The sequence below is a fragment of the Lacerta agilis genome, chromosome 14 (genome assembly GCF_009819535.1).
Source record: "Lacerta agilis isolate rLacAgi1 chromosome 14, rLacAgi1.pri, whole genome shotgun sequence".
NCBI lineage: Eukaryota > Metazoa > Chordata > Lepidosauria > Squamata > Lacertidae > Lacerta > Lacerta agilis.
The window spans coordinates 26,676,273-26,695,856 of NC_046325.1; the positions used below are offsets into that span (position 1 = coordinate 26,676,273).

The 19,584-nt window shown below is 43.3% G+C and overlaps 1 protein-coding gene across 3 annotated transcripts in view; it reads right to left on the bottom strand.

Annotated features, from left to right (window-relative positions):
- Positions 1-474: 474 nt before the first annotated feature.
- IKZF3 (IKAROS family zinc finger 3) overlaps positions 475-19,584 on the bottom strand; it is a 49,937-nt gene continuing 30,827 nt past the window's right edge. For 2 of the 3 annotated variants that reach the window (XM_033170832.1, XM_033170831.1), the window contains exons 7-8: positions 13,828-13,944; positions 475-1,226 (exon numbers count right to left, since the gene is read on the bottom strand). In XM_033170832.1, the coding sequence (XP_033026723.1) occupies positions 511-1,226; positions 13,828-13,944 (833 nt within the window). In that variant the 3' untranslated portion in view covers positions 475-510. Of the gene's footprint in view, positions 1,227-13,827; positions 13,945-14,192; positions 14,237-19,584 lie in introns of those variants that run through there. The other variant, XM_033170833.1, reaches the window with a different exon arrangement.

Sequence of the window (19,584 nt, forward strand, 5' to 3'; positions counted from 1 at the left end):
AAGGACCTTTCAGACACTGGGATTCCCAGCTCTCATCAGCCTCAGAGAGCATGGCCAATATTTGTCTATTTTTATTTAAGACATTTATATACCACTTAATTTTTCACATTTCTGAAGGGGGCTAAGGGTGATGTGAGCTGTAGCCCAGCAACATCTGGGCTTGGGGCCTACAGATTCCTCACTTCTGGCCAAACCTTTTTTGCAGCTGGTACAGAAAAATGTCAATGAAATCTCTCCGCATTTTTTTAAAAAAGGATTTTAAAAATCTGACTAGGCTACAAATGTAAACTAGTCTTAAACTCCCCATGTTCCTGGACAAGGAACCCTGAAGGCTGTAGATCCATGGAGTCAAGGAAATACCCACAACATCTTTACAAAGTTATAATTCACCTACCCCACCCCACCCCAGGTTGTTTGGTAGAAATCACACAATACTCAAACTTGGTTTTGGACTGGTTTTGAGGTTATGGTCCACATTTCTCCCAGAAACTGACGGAAGAAATTCTGCTCTCATTTCAGTCCGATTCTGTGCTCGCCACGGACTATGTGGGAGGAGAACTCGTATTTGTCATGGCTCCGGTGGCCGCACAAATTACACTCGAAAGGGTCACGGAAGCCGTGGCATCCCATGTGGATGGTGAACATCACATAATCCAGGAAGAGGACACGACAGTGGTCACATCGGTAGACCCCAATGGGTTCGCCTTCCTTGTTGAAGACTTTCAAGACGTCACGAGGACAAACGACGGGCGGCCTGAAGATCTCGTAGGACCTGGGGTGCTCCTTGTAGACCAGGAGCCCATTGCGGGCCTGCAGAGGAGGAGGGGCCACTTGGTTCTGGTGGTAGGCAAGGCTCTGGTGCTCCTCTTGGTTGCTGTCTGAGTCCGTGGAATCTTGGCCACTGTTGTTTGGAGAAAGACCTCTGTCGGAAGACATAGCCTTGTCTCTCAGCTGGGCATGGCCCTTTTCCACTTCCTGCGGGTTGCCGTTGGGCACTTCAGAGCGGGTGAGAGCCAGGGGGTACAGGCTGCTGATCACGGGCACCATCTCCGAGGTCGGGGGCGCCGGGGTCTGCACAAGCGGGCGCAGGGCTTCTGCGCCAAGGTAGCCCATGGAATTGCTGATGGCTTGTTGGTCCAGCAGGCTTCCTTGCAACATGGCCTCCCTCTCCTTCTCGTACGCAAAGCTGGGGTTGTAATTCACTTCAAAGCTGGAGCGTTTCTCACCTGCGGGACAGAAGGATGCATGAGGATGTTACAGGGTAAAGTTCGAAAACCGCCTTACATTCATACCATGGCAGCATGAAAATACTTTTATAAATAAATACATTTTGCGTACAAAAGCATCTCTGTGCCACCATGTTCTAAAATATCAGGGCAGTGCACAACATCGCAATATAAGATACTATTAAAAACAATACATGGGGGTATTGAGACTATTAGGAATTCTACTCTGCCCCGACCCGTCCTGTTCCTTTCACTAGTGTCCCCTGAACACTTTCAGGTCTAGCTTAAGGATTATTTTATTATTAATTAATTGAATTTACAGTATATACCGCCCTATACCCGGAGGTCTCAGGGTGGTTCACAAAAATGATAACAATATATAAAATCAAAATAAGAACAATATCCCAATAACATGCCCCCCCAAGAGTCACATTTTAAAAGGGTCTAGGACGTCCATCAGGTCAACCAAAGGCCTGGTTAAAAAGGAACAATTTTGCCTGGCGCCTAAAGGTATATAATGAAGGCGGCAGGCGAACTTCTCTGGGGAGAGCATTCCACAGATGGGGTGCCACTGCAGAGAAGGCCCTGTTCTCGTGTTGCCACCCTCTGGACCTCTCAAGGAGGCGGCACATGAAGGAAGGCCTCAGAAGATGCTCTCAGGGTCCGGGTAGGTTCCTATGGAAAGAGGTGGTCCTTGAGGTATTGCGGTCCTGAAACATGCCTTTTTTAAATAGGACAAAACAGAAGCTGACATTCTCCGGCAGCTGAATTCTGCACCCAGTACTGATTTCTGCACTTCTCTGGTACAGTTATAGTATCATGGGATTCATTCAGCCGTTGCCATAAGACAATGGAATTCTGCTGCCATGAGCAACATTTTCATACGCAGCAGGCAATGGCGTTTTTCATATTAAAATCCTTTGTGCTTGAAGGATAGAAACTAGAATGTCAAACCCTTGAGATATTTATCACTGGCAGTACTATGACTCAAGGACCACGAAACTTGGCAGGCTGTTTCAGTGGATGGGTTTGAAAACCAACCACTCACGTTTCTTTAGTAACTGTGCTTGAGAACCCGCTGACAAGATTCTCTGTCAATCTTGTGATCCATCTGATAGATAAAAGGAATCTTAAAAAGAAAAAAAAGAAAAATCCCCCACAGAATGACATTTGTCTATGACTCAGATGCCAGTTCTAGAAAAGATGAATCAAAGAAAATTAGCCCCGTTTCTCAAGGGATGCTGAAAGTTTTCAGTTTCTTGTTTTGAACTCATGAATACAATTAGCTAAGAAAATATCCAGCGTTAGGGCGGGCTCTGTGCAGGCAATGGGAAGGTTGATAAATATTTGGTATATTGTACTGCAAGCCCCGGGGGGTTGCTGTGTGTCTCTGTACATTCTGCAGAGATAAACTGCACTCCTATATGAGAACTGCTAGTGCAGTCCTTGCAACTCAGTTTCAGGGATGGCGAGAAAATGCTGCCATCACTACAATAGTGTTCTCGTGGCTGTGCTTTACCATTGGCACTTGCAGAAGGTGCCACTGGGGTGGGGAGCTACCCCTGGATCCCTGCCTTTGGACATCCCAGCCATTAAGATCCAAGCCTTTTCCAATTCGCATGGCTCCCTCTCTTCATCTGCACAGTCCTGTCTTGGCTATTGCTTTTGCTTGGTACCATGTGAGTACGAGAGAATGTTGGGAATGCTGATTTTTTCTATAAGACTGGATCCACAGTTCAAAACATCTTGATGCCTTTTTAGCATTCTCTCTTTGAGGAAGCTTAAAACGTTCTGTTCGCCACACAATGAAGGCAATTTGTCCTATCCGTATGAAACTTTCACGGTGAAATTACATGGTGAACAGGTATTTCTGGCCACAGTTCGGTGAAGAATGGCTAGGTTGCAACAGTTCAGCTATTTGGCAGAGGGGTTGTGAGCAGTATTTTTGCCTTGAAAAATATATATGCTACGTTTCTCCTTCTGGATGTGGAAAAATGTATGTTTTGCATTTTAAAATGGGAGACTGCTGTCGTGGACCTTACAACACATGTTTAGAATGGAGAAATATTAGGATTACCAACCATTAAGTATTTTATTTACCTAACCAGTAAATTTGCATTCTACTAGATAACCACTATTGTGTTCGAGGGGGAAAAGGAAAGTCTAGATTCAGCCATGCTTTGCATATGACTCACTAGCCCTATCCTGGTTTGCTGTATTCCTCCAAGCACTGCACTGGCTTTGATACCGCTCAGCAGAATCAGTACAGTGGTACCTCTGGTTACATACTTAATTCGTTCCGGAGGTCCGTTCTTAACCTGAAACTGTTCTTAACCTGAAGCACCGCTTTAGCTAATGGGGCCTCCCGCTGCTGCTGTGCCACCAGAGCACAATTTCTGTTCTTATCCTGAAGCAAAGTTCTTAACCTGAAGCGTTATTTCTGGGTTAGCGGAGTCTGTAACCCGAGGTACCACTGTAATTCTGAATTACAACTTTGTAATGCTAAGGTGCTCTTGGATTCCTGCTTGATCCAAAATGCAGGGGTAGCTTTCTCCCCTTACATTTAGCTTCACTCTCTGGATATTCCAAATGAGTATTCCTCCTCCTCTCGTGGGTTAATACTAGGCCGGAGCCGAAGGGGGATGAAGCATTCATAAAACATTTTCAAAAGCTCTAAAAACACCTCCTGTTTGGGGTTAGCTTTCAAGCACTGTGAAAAACATGTGTGTGTTTGTGGAGTAGGGGGTAGTCAGAAAAGGTTCACCTTTGGTATATAAGCAGAAACCTGGTAGGGAAGGAGATAGCAGAGGGTGAAATATTTCCACCTTGTGGCAAACCCCAAATCGGAAATGTTTGAGTCACTAAGTAAAAAATAGGACATATAGGAATTATGGTTTCCACCTGCTCATTTGTACCCAATCTGATCCACTTAATCGCACAGCAGCAGCTGCAGACACTCAAGGGTATTAATCACAGGTGGCAAACCACAAAGTGACCCAGAAAACATTGGCGCAATTTCAACTGCTATCAAGAACATGGAATGAAAAGAAACAACAACCCACAATGCACACACTTATGATATGACATTGTTTTGGGCGGGTGTAGAGTTGTGGGTGTCATTTCAGCGATTATACCCTCTCGATTAATGTTTTTAATTGACCTGGCCTTGTTCTATGAAGCTCATTGCCCTCCCTTGTTTCCCAACCAGTCACTGTGGGGCTTGAACAGAGATCTGGGCCCTACTCTCCACATCCAGCAGGATGAGGGGCAGGAGTGAGAAAATCTGACAACCTCGGTTCCCCACAATTGCTCATTTCCCCAACCTTAAGTTCAGTTCTCCACACTTCCGCATCTGTTTGCAATTCCTTGAAGAAGAAGAAGAAGAAGAAGAAGAAGAAGAAGAAGAAGAAGAAGAAGAAGAAGTCCTGAAAACCCACCAGCTTTTTAGTGCAAATTTCTCCTAATATGCACATTTCTGGAAAGCAATTTCCTTTTCTTTATATACTGTAATGCATTTGCATCCTATTTTCACTAATACAGGCATTTCTATGTACGCTTTGCCCCGGTACATGCATTTTTGCACACATTACTTGGCCGGAGAACTGCATTGCAAAAATTCAGCAAAGTGTACATTCTGAAGGGATGGCTGTGTTTCAGTTTGTGCATTTGTTTCAGAAAGTGCAACTTAGACAGGTTCCCTTTAAATGCAAATTGGATTGTATTTGTCTCCCATCCAAGGTGGCCTGTACCTCTGCAGAACTGCAGGTAGGAATGCCATTCTCCCCCAATATGTAACTCCTTTTCCCTAAACTAACACATCAAAGAGAAAGGTGCGAGATCAGCCCACCCTTCCTCTTCCAGTCCTAGTTTCTACTTGCAGAAAGTGCCCCCCCCCCAAGAAAAAGAGAAGCATTTGAAAATATAGTCCCTTGCCTGTCTGGTGCTGTCTAAGATGGTACAGTCCATTTTAGCACCTCGGAATGTTACTGTTTCAAAGATGGCAGTAACACCATCATGCCACTGTCTGCTCTGTTCTTCCCTGGCTGCAAGGCAGGGCAACGCAACAGAGTAATGATGTCAGTCTCTCTCCTCTCAATGTCTAGTTAAACTCCGAGTTGTAAGGTGGTGAAATGGACTGTACTACTTGGGAGAGGTGCAGGTGGGTGGGTGTGACATTTTTAAATGCTTCTGTAAGGGAGGCAGAATGGAACGTGGGTGGCACTGTGGATTAAAACAGAGCCTAAGGCTTGCCGATCAGAAGGTCAGGGGTTCGAATCCCTGCGACGGGGTGAGCTCCCGTTGCTCGGACCCAGCTCCTGCCAACCTAGCAGTTTGAAAGCATGTCAAAGTGCAAGTAGATAAATAGGTACCGCTCCGGCGGGAAGGTAAACGGCATTTCCGTGTGCTGTTCTGGTTCGCCAGAAGCGGCTTAGTCATGCTGGCCACAGGACCCAGAAGCTGTACGCCGGCTCCCTCGGCCAATAAAGCGAGATGAGCACCGCAACCCCAGAGTCGTCCGCGACTGGACCTAATGGTCAGGGGTCCCTTTACCTTTTAAGGGAAGCAGAATCCTCCTAAGTAGAGGACTAGCAGAGCAGGAAATGAGTACTGCTGAAATGGTTCTCCATATTTTAGCATGAGAAGATATTCTGCCATCTGAAGATGCACAGCCTACCACCTCTTTCATATCAGTTCAAGACTCTTTACCACATTATTCCCACCATGCTTTGCTGTGAGTGTAGACCAGGCCCACGTTCCACACCAGATAATCACCTCAGTTTCCCCCAGAGAACAAGCACAGAGACCCAGAAACAGTTATCCATTAATATTATTGTCTGGATCCTGGTATCTAAACCTCTGCTACTTGAGTCTATGTCTGTGTTCCCCAACCATTGCCTTGCAGAAATTTTGGACTACAACTCCCATCAGCCACAGCCAGAGCATCTGGAGGGCACCAGGTGAGGAAAAGGATGACCTAGGTAGGAAGAGAACCAAACATCTTCCTCCAAGCAATTTTTCGCTATATTACTTAATGAAAAGTCAGCTTAAGGTCAGCTTATGGGAGTGCGCCTTGGAGGATAAAAGAGAGTGAGTCACTTTTTTAAAGTTACACTTATATGAAACCCCACCGCATGGAGTAATTTTATTTTTTTAATTGAAAACAACAACATAGTGTCAGAAAACAATGCTGCGGTGACACCCGTGTTTCCTTCTTTCTTAATGCAACTCTTCAAGAAACTGTTTGCCAACCTGTACCTTACCACAATAAGGCAGGTGCCATCGCAGCTCAGTTCACATTGTTGAATTCCCCCCCCACACACACATATTCTTCCACGTGGGTACATAAGCATGTGAAGAAAGGCTAGGCCTCATGCCTGTGCCTTAAGATCTATGGGAGAGGCCCTGCTTATACAGTATTCCCACCAATGACAGTTTTTGGACAATGGCATGGAATAAGGCCTTCTCTGTTACGGCATCCCAGGTATAGAATTTGATGTTTGCTTTATATTGTTAACTTTATGAGGGGAGGGGGGGGGGGTTATATGGACCCTTTGAACCGGAGGGCAGAATAAAAATTCAGTACTAATACCAATAACGTGACCAGGATTTTGCACACCTTGGTGTACAAAGACGCACGGGGAAATTCAGCTGTGTCAACTACTCCTTAGACGTTGCATTGCCTGATACCTAAAGCAGGTAATGTGTGTGACAAGTACATGTTTGTAAACACTTATTTCATCATACAGGTACATTGCCTTGGCCATTGGCTTCATCCCCCTACTGAGTGTGCTGCTCCCGTTGGCTCAAGTTTGCTGGTGTTTTAATTGGTGAAAAGGGCTTTGTTTTCTTAGTTGAACACTGCATAGCACCTGTATCTTTGCCTCTTCTTAAACATGCTGCACGTTACACAACGGCAAACCTGAATTTGCTATTTGCTGTACACTTATTGGGGACGCAAGCTATGTTCAGTTCCAGCTCCTGGGTGATATACTCATCTAATTAATATGTTTTGCAAACTTGTGCTTGTCTTTTAAAAAAAACTGAGAGGGGTAACTGTTTTAATCCGTTTCAGAAAATGCCACAGAAATTCTTGAGGCAATTTAAGGACTATCAGATTTAATCAGACCCACCTCTATGCAAAGGAATGAAATGGACAGCAAAAGTGACAATGTTCGGAGCATTTCAGTTACCCAGAATGCTGTTGTGAAAGTCACAATCCTTTAACAAAAGAGAGCACCTAGAGTAGGTATTAAAATTTATCAGGGAATTAGATTTCACCCAGACTGAGGATTTCTTCTCCTCTTCAAATTTTTAATTCATTTAAGTATTGCCGGGAAGATTGAGTTGTCACAAATTACTACTATAGCTTAAAGTCGGTGTTCCTGTCTTATATAGGCATTTGATCATTGCACAGAAATATAGCAGAACTTCTGTGTCGCTTGATTTCATGGCCTTTTTAGCCATACCTCGTTAAGCAAGAAACCAAGTCTTTAATGTCATCAGCGCAGTCCTGTGAAAGACTTGGCCAACAAAGATTTAGCAGGTGCCTTCTGTGCCAACTTTTAAACACCCATTGAAAACTGTTCTATTCCACTAGTCCTATGCAGGCAGTTAAGAATACATCCTCTCACCATGGTTAATACATGTTATGTATTGGTTTAATATTCATACATGAGTTTCACTGCTAGTTCTGTAACTACCTTTCCCGCTCCAGGGTGATTCAAATGGGTGCGGTGACAGCTGCTATTGGTTAACTTGTTGGCACAATTTGGATCCTTACTCTGATTGGGTCCCGCCAAAATCTAAATGTATCCTTTCCCCAACTCCTGTTCCTGAGAGTATAAAAGGAGCTCGCCCTTTCCCTCCAGTCAGTCAAGTTCCTACTGCAATAAAGGAGATTGTTCTTGTTAGACTTGAATCCTAGCATATCCTTGCTAGCATGCTGAATCACTACCCAGAGCTGATTACACTGCACCTGTGATGCATACATGTTTTTAATTTTTTAACATTTTTATTGTTGTAAACAACATTGATTTTTTTAAATGAAACAGCGCTATACAATTTTTTTTAAATAAATAAGTAAGATGACACGAGCTCTAGTCCATAAAAAAAGTTTGTGGTGCTTGATGTGTCGATTGTCATGATTAAAATGCATTTGTTGTATTATTTAGTATAAGTTGGCAAGCTTAATAAGCAGAAGCATATTTGGTAAATCAGTAAATCAGTGGTTGTTTGAGGTATTTATGCTTATGATATATATGCATTCTTTATTGCATATAATGCTTTAAAAACATGTATCATTGCATTACCCGTTTTTCTGTCTTGTCCTTTGATTTTAAGTTAACTGTCTTGACCCAGATAAGACTAAAAAATTAGCATAATAAATGAAAGCTCTGCAGTTTCAACTAGCAGCTTGTTTCAGCTTGGAAGATAAGGAGCCTTAGCAACCGCAGAGCAGAATGGATATATTCATTTGTGCTTGTGTGTATATGGATGGTTTTTGCTTACAGAGGCTGGAAGCAGCAAAACAAGGTTGGGGCTGGTGGATTTGAAGTGTGGAAATCAAGCCGAAACTGTGATGCAAGAAATTTGGACTTGGCTAGCTAATATGGGAGAGACTTGTGGCCTATGTATTGGATTGTGTTTCCCAGCATGTGAAGAGGAAAATACTGAGACATTTTTTGGATACCTAGAACCTGTATTTTGGCAGTGTTGCTTTTGCAACCTTGTGGCGTTCTGGATCCTGCGGAACAGGACTTTGCTTTCCACCCCATGTCTCTATAAAAGCAGTTTTCTCGCTGTTTGAATTTGGAGAAAACTATCCAGCCAAACCCCAAGAAGCAACAGGTGTCTGCAGCATCTCCTTCTCCCATGCCTCACCTTTTCCTAGTTTTGCTTGCTACAAGGATCCCTGGCCAGGGTCCTTTGTGTGAGTATCATCCCATCCTTGGCATATATATATATGATTAGTCTATTTCGGTGGGATAACTGTTCCTATCAGGGAAGAGAGAGGGATGCCCTTCCCATCAGGGAGAGGGCACCTTAGCTGTTTAAAATTTGGGTAGGAAACAAAGCTTCTATTTTGTCAGGTAGTTTAGCCTTACATCCTTGCATTCCCTTGAAAATAAAGATGCCAGGCTGTGTGTCGCAGGCCCGATCACTTTAGCTCACACAGCAAGGCTGTTGTTTGGGTAGTAACACGTTACATTTTTAAGTGCCTTAACAAAGTGAAGCAGGCCCATGTTAACAGGTCATAGGAGCTCAAAGGGCACATCTACAAAATTAACATATGTTGTTTTTATGTCAGTTGCCATGGCTTCCTCCAAAGAATTCTGGTTTGGTGAGGGGTCTGTGTCTCCTCAGTTAGACCTCTGTTCCTCCTCTCAGAGAACTACAGTCCCCATAATTCCACTGGGAGAGAGAATGACTTATGCTAGTTTAAAATTTGTGCCAGAGACATGTTCTACATGTGGCTCGCATGATAACCTTGCCTTACTTCTCTGCAACTCTTGCCACCACTCCACCTTTCCTCCATGTACTGAGGATATTTATACTCTGGCTCTTCTGGGAGGGAAACACCTGCTGCGGATGAGTCGAGAAATGAAAAGAGCATTTTATCCTTAAATGGTTGATTCCCACTTGCAGCCTGCCACAGTAATGTGCATTCTGACATTTCATTTTGACACGGTTCATTTTTATTCTGCCCTCCCTCCAAGGAGCTCAGAATGATGGACGGGGCTTCACCCATTTTATCCTCAGCAAAAGACAGCAAGGTAGGTCGGGCTCAAAGCGAATAACTTACCAAGCTTTTATAGCAGAGCAGTGATTAGAACCTGTTTTTTCCTCTGCTCTATCACTTTGTTCATAACACACATTGGTCCCACTGAGTAGTTATTGCATATAAGCAATCTCCCAGCTGAACTTTGCAAACAAGCATGGACCGGTGGGTGAGTGAAGGGGCCCAAACTCTGTGAAACCCACCAATCCCAGTGACAAGTGCTGCTGCCTTCACCTGCTGTCGTCATAATCACAACCTGAGCTCAGGTAGTGCTGCAGGTTCGTAACGTAGGGAAAGGATCTTGCCCATCAAAGTTGTGCCGGCTGTTAGGTGCAAAAGCTGCAAACAAACCCCACACACCATTTTTGCACAGGTGACTACTGGCTCTTGTTTGTAAATGTCAGAGAGAGCCCGCTGTGGTTACAGTGAACAAATGTTCCCCCCTCTGCTTTTGCAGAGTTGGGGGTGGGGTGGGGAATTAAGGTCAACTTTATTTTTATTCAAGGCATTAAAAGAGAGGGGATGGCAGTTAGTCACAGGGCGTTTGCAGCAAGATCAGATAAAAAAATACAGTACCAGAGAGATCTCGGCTTATAAATTTTGATTTTGAAAGAAGGCTCAAAAACGGTATGACGCTAAATATACAAACTGGGACAGAGCCAGGAATTAGAATGAAATTTCTATCTTGGACAAGAAATTCAGACAGATCCATGGAAGTGGATATGGCCAAAAGTCCCCCAATAACCTGTGTTATCTCTTAAATGAAGTTTTTTTAAAGTTTATGCTCCACTGGTATTTAAAATCATCGTGTCCCAACCATATATATAATACTGCTAGTGATCGACACAGGAGATTCAGAGTGGAGAATGCAGGAATGCTGCATATTTTCTGAGCTTGTCTCAAAGTTTAAAAATTCTGGGAGGATGTAACAACTGAAATCAAGGCAGTAATAGGATATACGTGACCTAATAATTGTTCCCGTGAACTAGTTCAGCATTTAATGACTGCCGGCGGAATAGTTATCTGTTATAACTGGAAGAAATCAAAGGCACCATCCATGTACAATTGGGTAATCAAAATTTGGGATATTGTTCACAAATACCTGTAATAATATAATTAAATAATAATAACAACAACAACAATTATAATGGACAAACTCACAAATATGTTAAGTTCCAGAGAAGGCGGACAGTCAGGTGATTATATTTTTTTGGTGGGGGGGGGGTGAAGAATTAAGTGTCTTTATAATTTACTGGATTGATAAAGTCCAAGATATTGTAAAACTGTGTATACTGCTTGGACCTTTATAATTTGATATTATTATATTGTTACAGCAGCACTATCATAACGAAATTTTACTTTAAATTGTATTGTTTAGATTCTCCTCTATTAAGCATAGCAGAGTTTCTTCCCGTGCATTTTTTAAAAAATGCAATTTTCAATAAAAAAAATCAAGAATAAAAATAAAAATAAAATTATAGTAGGTTTGTGCTTAACTTTAGCTTGAGGTAAAGACGTATAAGGGGAGTGTTTGGCCTCGGACATTTTTGTACCTGAAACGAAAAGTAAAAAAATATACCCTGCTCTATTCTGAAACTCATATATAGAGAGGGGGGAGGGAGGGAGAAAATGATACATAAAGACAGGTTGGAGACAAGAAAATGGGGCCTCTTGGGGTCCAAAGGTTCTGCTTTGTATTGCGTAGTGTTAGGTACAACTGTACGGGAGGTTGGTCCCTGTCTCACTGAGGCCAGGGCTTTACTAGGACACCCTAGCTTTAATAAGGGTTAGCAGCTGGCCAGCAAAATACTGCGGTTGCCCTAGAATCAAAGACTCATAGAGATGGAAGGGGGCCCACCAAGGGTCATCTATTCCAACCCACTACAATGCAGGAATCCCAATTAAAGCACCCATGACAGATGACCATCCAAGCTCTTACTGTGCTGTGGGCTAAGTGTTGGTTTTTTTAATAGCATGGAAACATGCAAGGTAACTTGCTAGTGTCAGACAGCTGCTTAAGGCAGAGCTACAAGTGAATGGTTGAAAAGTTAGGGAACCAACCTTTAATTCATAAATCAACTAAAGGTTTAGTTAATTACTCCATGAATAACACCATTTTTATCAGTGAGCACAGGAGTTAAGTGCATGCTCGTTTATTAATTTCTTTTGCATCCCAGTATGATAGAAATCCAACACATCCTAAACAGCCTCAGAAATTAACTATGCCCTTTCCCCCTGCCCAATAACATGGTAGTTTTTGTTGATAAACTGTTTTATCAATTTCTTTCAAAGGCTCATAAACTGAGATTTTGATAATATGTAAATAGATGTGAATGCTAATAGACAAAATGAATCCGTCATTTGAACAGATTTCCAGTTTTCCCACTTGTCTTTCAAAGTTGTTTTCTTTTGCTCTTACAAATTGCAAACTGCATAAGCTCATTCTGCAAATTATTGATAAGCATATGAAAATATAACATTATAAAATATCTAATAGAATTAAATAGAATTAGAATATTAGTATTTTTAAAAAGCAGTATAAAGACTAGCAATACCAACAGCAGCTCCAATATTAGCCATACCAATATTTTATTATAAATAATGGATGGTATTCAACTATGTTTTACTCAGAGAAGAACTGCAGAAATTGAAATTAATGTTCAATGGGATTACTCTGGGTAAAACTTAGTTAAATACTGCCCAATAATACTAAGTACTGTAATATTAATCTTTCATGGGATAACTTGGCAAAGTAATTACTGGAAGAAGTTTATCAGAACTGTTCTCTGTATTTCATATTCAAAATATGTCAAAAACAGCAAAGCTAAAAGCTAAAGGAAAGTGCTTCTATAAAGCCACCATACACGTGTAAGTGCTTTTTTGTTTTTTGCACCTATGTGCAAGTACATGCAGAGAGGCACAAACGTATCGGGTCCTCAACCTACACACAAATGCCCCTATTAATCGCATATGTTCAATCAAACACACAAAATGGGTTCCATCTGAAACTGGTTTAATTAGCAGAGTACGGTAATCTAATCAGCAGGAGCCATCTTTAATTGGCAAGCGTAAATTTTAATTAGAGGGGCTGTGAATTAAGGGCACACAATTGTTTATTATGTTTAACCCTATTTGATCCTTAGGTGTGGTTGTGATATAGAATGGAAAAGAAAATAAGAAGACTGCAATTCCCTTCTAAGCAATTGTAAGTTGCCACCCGCTTACTGATATTTTGGGAATATGCAACGCAGTTAAAGTCAATCAATTAATCAGTTCACAGGCCATCAGGCAGCTAAAATACCTTTCCGCAAAGAATATCTGCTGTAACAAAGGCTGTATCCTGCCTTAGGGTAAGTATTATGTCTATTGCTTGATAGGTACTCATACACATACCAGTAGCACAACCCCAAAATGTTTACGTGCCTTCTGAATCACAGTTCTCTGGGTTTGGGCTATATATTGGGCCAGTACTGATCTCACTGGAAATCAATCCAATGCTCTCTCAAAGTCTCCAGGGTTCCAATCAGCAGCTTTAATAGCTTTCCTGTTCTTTTTCAGGATGAAAACTGCAAATGCCAAGGAATGCACATAAAAGCTGCCCACTTCATTGAAATGAAAGGGGGGGGGAGAGAGAAGAGGAACAAACAGGCACCACAAGCACTTCATCAGGGATCTGGTTGTGAACACAACTTCCTGTACAAGGTACGCTACTAATTCCTGCACCAACATAAGCTTTCGAATCATCCCAGGCAGAACAAACATGTGAGTTCCTCACCAACCACTTCCAGTGCGATTTCATTATAAAAGCATGTTTTCTCTTACCAATGAATTTCTGAGGCATGGAGCTTTTCCGTTTGGCCACGTTGCTCGCTAAGCGGTCCAGCACAAGGGCCCGTTCGGTCCCCATCTCGGATTTGATGTGCCTTCCCTCCACGCTTTCTAGATGAGGGGAAACCAAGAGAAAAATCAGGCTGAAAAGAGGGGAGAACGAAAAGAAAGGGAGGGAGAGAGAGATGTAGCATAGAAGGGGGGAAAGAGACAGTTCAGCCAAGAAAGCTGAGTGGAACTTGTGGTAGAGTAGCTGTTTTCTTGTTGTTCTCAAACCTCTGTTTCACCCCTGTGGTCAGCAGAGCTAAGGGGCAAAAACACCACACACACACCCAAACCTTGAAATTTCTCAGACTCACAAAAGGGGAGCAAACAACCTAACGGAATTAACATCTTGGTTGTGCACTTCCTCTTGCTAATATGAACAGTCTGGACCTTGTAGTTTGTGAAATGCGGAGGGAGACCTTGTCACGCCCATCTTTCCATTTGATTTTGAGTAAGACTTGCAAGACACCTGCAGGCAGGCCCAGAACACATGAAAAGGCGAATGCAAAAGGGGAGCGTTCAGCCCTTTGATGGACGTGCTAAGGGGGTGGGGAGCGCTTTGATGGAACCACGACGTCTTCACCCTTTGAAACATGCTTGGTTTATCATTAGTATTAGCACTGTCTGAAACAGAATGCTTTGTTGTGGAGTGCTGCTGTTCGGTGCTCCAGCCAGTCATAGCCTCTCCGCAAGACACCATTCAATTCTCCCTCCCTTACACTTTTCACTCCCCAGCCAACCCAAACAGACACTCAACATTCTGTAATCACTGAGCATGATGCTCATCAGGTGTTTTTTTGGTTGTTGTTGTTTTTTTTTAAAGGGATGCTGGTGTTGTTTTAGCCTTCAAAGTTTTCCCCTAAATATTCTTTGTACTTCTGCAAACTCTGGGATTCCTCTGAGCATGCAAACTCCTCTCTCTCGTTTCTCAGTGGCCCTATTTTGGTTACTACCCTGTTCAGAAGCAGCTCGTCAGGTGGGGCAGAACCATTATGCTAGCTTCCTAGCAGGCTGGTTGCTATGGCTTTCCAGGAGGTAGGGAGTGGGGGGAGGCCAGTGTGGTGAAAACGTTCTGGCAGGAGTGCCAGATTGGCTTTGCCAGTGCGTTTCCACTGCGCCGACTTCCCTGTTGTTTCCACACTCCCTGTCTCTCTCTGGGATGCAACAGCAACCCATCTGCTGGAAAACTAACATAGAAGCTCCACCCTACCCAGCAAATTGCCTCTGACCCTGTTGGCACTCAGCAACTGAGTTTGCTATTAGTGGGAGTGATCATTATTTATTAAATTATACAGAGCAACCGAGGTACATAACACATACTATTACATAAGGTGTGTGTGGTGGGGGGAGTCTCTGCCTTGAGGAGTTTATAATCTAAAGAGGTGACAGCAAAGCAGAAGGGAGGGAAGGGGATGACAAGGAAAGAGTTCGTATGCAAAATGGTCCATGCGGTCAGCCCCCTTTTCAATGTGGCTGCATCATTCACACACAGCCTCCCACTTTGCCTGGGGTGTCACCATGGAAAAGAGGCTCCTATGCAGCTGTAACTGAAGAGCGGCCTAGGCTGTTTTCAGGATGATATGAGGAGCAAAGAGGTTGACGAAAAGCTCCACGACAAAAGGCTTAATGGAAGAATTGGGCTTTGCAGAAGAAGGGCAAGACAGAGGCAGCACTTTGTCAGGGGAAGCAGAAATATCACACCTTCTGGTGGCCGAGGGCGGCAACGCTGGAAGAGTGAAAGTCATGGGCATCAATATATACAAGATATAAGGAGAGCAAAGCCAAGGAAGACTTTGAAGACAAAGACTTAAACTGAAAGCAAGGGAGCAGTGATTCCAATGGATCTGTGATTTCTTTCTTTTAAAAAACAAAAACACACAAAACAATGCTTACTGGTTTACAAGGATCACAAACTCTGGAGAATGCTACAAAGAGAAAACAGCAAGGAAAGTTTCAATGCAGAAAAAAACCCTTTGTCACTATGTTACGTTAATAAAGCAAGACAGAACAACAACAATGAGTTAAATCTCTCCATCCCAATGGGAAAGGTCCAGTTAGAGGACTGCTAATATTCTTAACGTTATGTCTATAGATCTGGCCTTGTATCCAACAGGAAGAAGTGGCTCACCAGGTGGGACCGAGTCGCTACGTGAATTTCCTGGCAGGCAGGTCACCGTTGCTTACCAGGAGACAGACGAGGCGACAGGGGTGTCAGCACAGTGCAAACACACTGGCAGAGTCCATCTGGCACTCCTGCCGAAAGATTTGCACTGCGCCACCCTCCCCACCGCCCTTCGCCTCCCCCTCCCACCTGCTAGCTTTGTGGCTCCACCCCACGGCAGTCTGGAGCAGAGATTTTCCAACTCTGTACTCTTCAGTTTGAAGTCTTGTCACTGTTTCATGGAAGCTTATTGCTAGCTCTTTAATGAGAATGCTGGTAATAACAAGCAACCTTTTCTGAGAGGCAGCTTCGTTCTCAATGCATTTCTCCGCACAATATGTAGACAGGAGAAAGTGCTGGGTGTGTTCTAGGTCACACAGACTTCATAGGGTAACAGTGGGTGGCTCTGATAGTACTGGCCACAGCCTCACACAAACCTAGAAGATGTCTCAGAATTTTTATTTTTTATTTTTAAAAGAGGAAGGACAAACTTGTGGCATCCTAAATACTCAGAAATACATTGTAGCTGCATAAACTTTAGTGGGTCAGAACCCACTGCATCTGATGTTTTGGTGGTCCCTGAAAGCTTATGCCACATTGAATGCAGGCCTTTTTTAATAAGTGTATTTTTTAAAAAATAATTTCCATTTATTTTTTTGCAAAACAAATGAAGTAATAATACAAATTCACAGTACCAAAAAATAAAATCCAAGTAATCCCTAACAACATTTTAAATTGACCTGAAATATGAGTCACCTTCATGAATTCAACACAGTGTCTCTATGAACCCATTTAGGATGTTAAGGTTGAAAACATAAGGGTCCCAGGGTCTAAAGGCCACCACCTTGCTGAAGTGACACAGGTCTACATGGCTGGTGGCCTGGGAACCACAATTGCACTGCCTTGAATTCCATGATGCCAGGTGATTGACTGATGAGTGGCTCCCGACCACCTGTTAAAACTAGCCTGTGGAGTGGGAGGGGGGATCTCGTCTGCCAAGATGGAAAGCTTCCCCACTCCTGGAGATAATGTAAGAAAATAAATAAATAAGGAATAAGAGCCCCTCTGAATAATATCGAAGGTTCCCCCTAATCCAGCATGCTTCTTTTAACAGCAGATGGCCACAAGGTCTCTCTGTGGTTTTTCCAGAGAGCATAAAATGATGACCTCTTTGAAATTTGTCCCAGAGGAAGGTTCCCATAATGAATAAAATACGTGCTTAAATAAAATAACATAGCATTAACCACAAAGGCGTGATAGATGAAACTTGCAGCACTGTAAGTTAACCCTTTCGACAACTTGTTTTGACAACTTAGCTCCAAAACTCACCTCAGGCATATTTGAATCGGCACTGAAATTAGTCACATACACACAAAAAGGGCCATAGGCAGATTACTTAATTTGCATGCTTGCACTTTACACAGCATTTTGAAACCGAAGGCAGAGGGCCTTCAAAGCACTCCTGTCCCAAAACCGCAGTATAGAAATTAGTCAACATGGATGATGGGGGAGGGGGCCTGGTTAATCACTGCTGTGACTGTAGCACGTTTAGGACTGTTGTCCTGATTGAAAAAAAAAGACTGGCCTTAATACGCAAGGTGTCGCACGTGACACAATTCTGTGGAAGCACAAAAAGTGCACATAATGTGATTGCGGGGGTGCAAAATTCAGTTTCCTAAGAAACTCATGTTTCTGTCTTTCCTTTTCCTTTTCCTTTTTTTTGGGGGGGGGGGAGAACAGGTTTCTAAACCTTATGGCTGGGATCACTTAATGCAGCTTTTCTCAACAAAGAAAGTGGATTTCCTGGTGCAGAATTTTAGCATGGAGTACAGCCTGGTCCAACCATTAGGCAGTGTAAGGCGGTTGCCTGAGGCAACAGATTCTGGGTGTCCTGGAAGGGCAGCAAATTGTTTTATGTATTCTTATTGCATTTTTACTCTGAGGGAGAGGCACTTGGTGGATTTTCTGTCTCAGGTGCCAAAATGACATGGTTAGTCTTAGATTCCATGCCCCTTGTTTTCTGAGGAGGAAGGGATCGTGTGCTGTTCTGCCTCAGGCAGCAAAAAGTATTGGGCTGGCTCTGGCTGCAGGAGGTGTGCGTGCCAATACCCAGTGCCTCGCCTGTGAGCCTGGAAACAGGTACAGTGGTGCCTCGCAAGACGAAATTAATTTGTTCTGTGAGTGCTGTCGTATAGCGAAAATTTCGTCTTGCAAAGCACCAACGGGGGAAGAGCGGTTTGACGAAAGAAAACAAAATCGCGAAAATTTTTCGTCTTGCAAGGCAAGCCCATAGGAAAATTCGTCCTGCGAGTCAGCCTTTCGTTAGCGAATGCCTTTCGTCTAGCGAGCTTTTCGTCTAGCGAGGCATTCGTCTAGCGAGGTACCACTGTATAGCGCAAGGTGTAGAGTTATACATGGGAGATTGGGTTGCGGGGTGTGTGAGGATGCTCCCAGATGAAGGCTTATTATTGCGAATGGGTGTCAGCAACAGGGCTTTCTGGATTTCCCCCAGAAAGAGGAAATCTGAATTAAGCAGGAACGGGTAATACGGGCTTGCATTTTGGCTCCTCTTCCATCATCCTGGTGTGGATGATGCAAAAACCATACACACAGCTCACAATAAACACCTGTCTGGAAGCACCCTGAGTTTTTTTTGTATGCACACAGAGTACGCTTCTGTACACATGTATAAGCTTGTTTGTGCAAATGGATTTCACTCTCTGAACTAGAGGGATAGTAAAGGGAGACTCAGGCTTCCCTACAAATACATAAAAGAGGGAAATAGGAAAGCAGAAAGAGAGAGAGAGAGAGAATTTAAAGAACTTCTTATGCACAACAGGAATGATACTTAAAAAAACGGAACTTTCAGAATCTATTTCTACATTCTAAGGGCATTTTCAGCCTTTGCTAATGCACAGGAGAAAGTGGGAGAGAATAAGCATTTGTAATGCAAACGGTCATTCTGCCAATTGTAGATTTCACACTCACAACAACTGCCTTAAGCCTCAGTGTGAAAACACCTCGGCAGCCTGAGCTCTAGGATAAGCGAGGCTCTAGGGCGTGCCTCTCCCTTCCTCCCTAAAACAACAGCGCTGTAAATGTGCTATGCAACATCTTTCTGTTTTCAGTTTAAGGATGCGGGAGGCAGGAGGGCAAAAACATAACTTCTAGCATGGTGGGGAAAATGGAGGAGAGAACACGCGACGGAGCCGACATCAAAGTCTGGGTGTGTTTCGGGTATGGTGAGAAACAAGGACAAGAGAGTACTGGGCTGCATCACGTGAAGAGACTATTCTGGGCTTTGAATAGTAGTTTGCTACTTGAAAGGGCTTGCTAACAGTGCAATCCAGAAGTAAAAACTAGTGCAGCCAATGGGGCTTACTCCCAGGTAAATGGGGTTAGGATCTTCGCTGAAATGGTCAACCCGAGACTGGGCTGTACCAATCTGAACTACAACTGGCGGGGAGGGGGCAAGATTAATAAGCAAGCAAGCAAACAAACAAACAAAAACCCAAATAAACAAAACAAAACAAAAATCCCTGAGT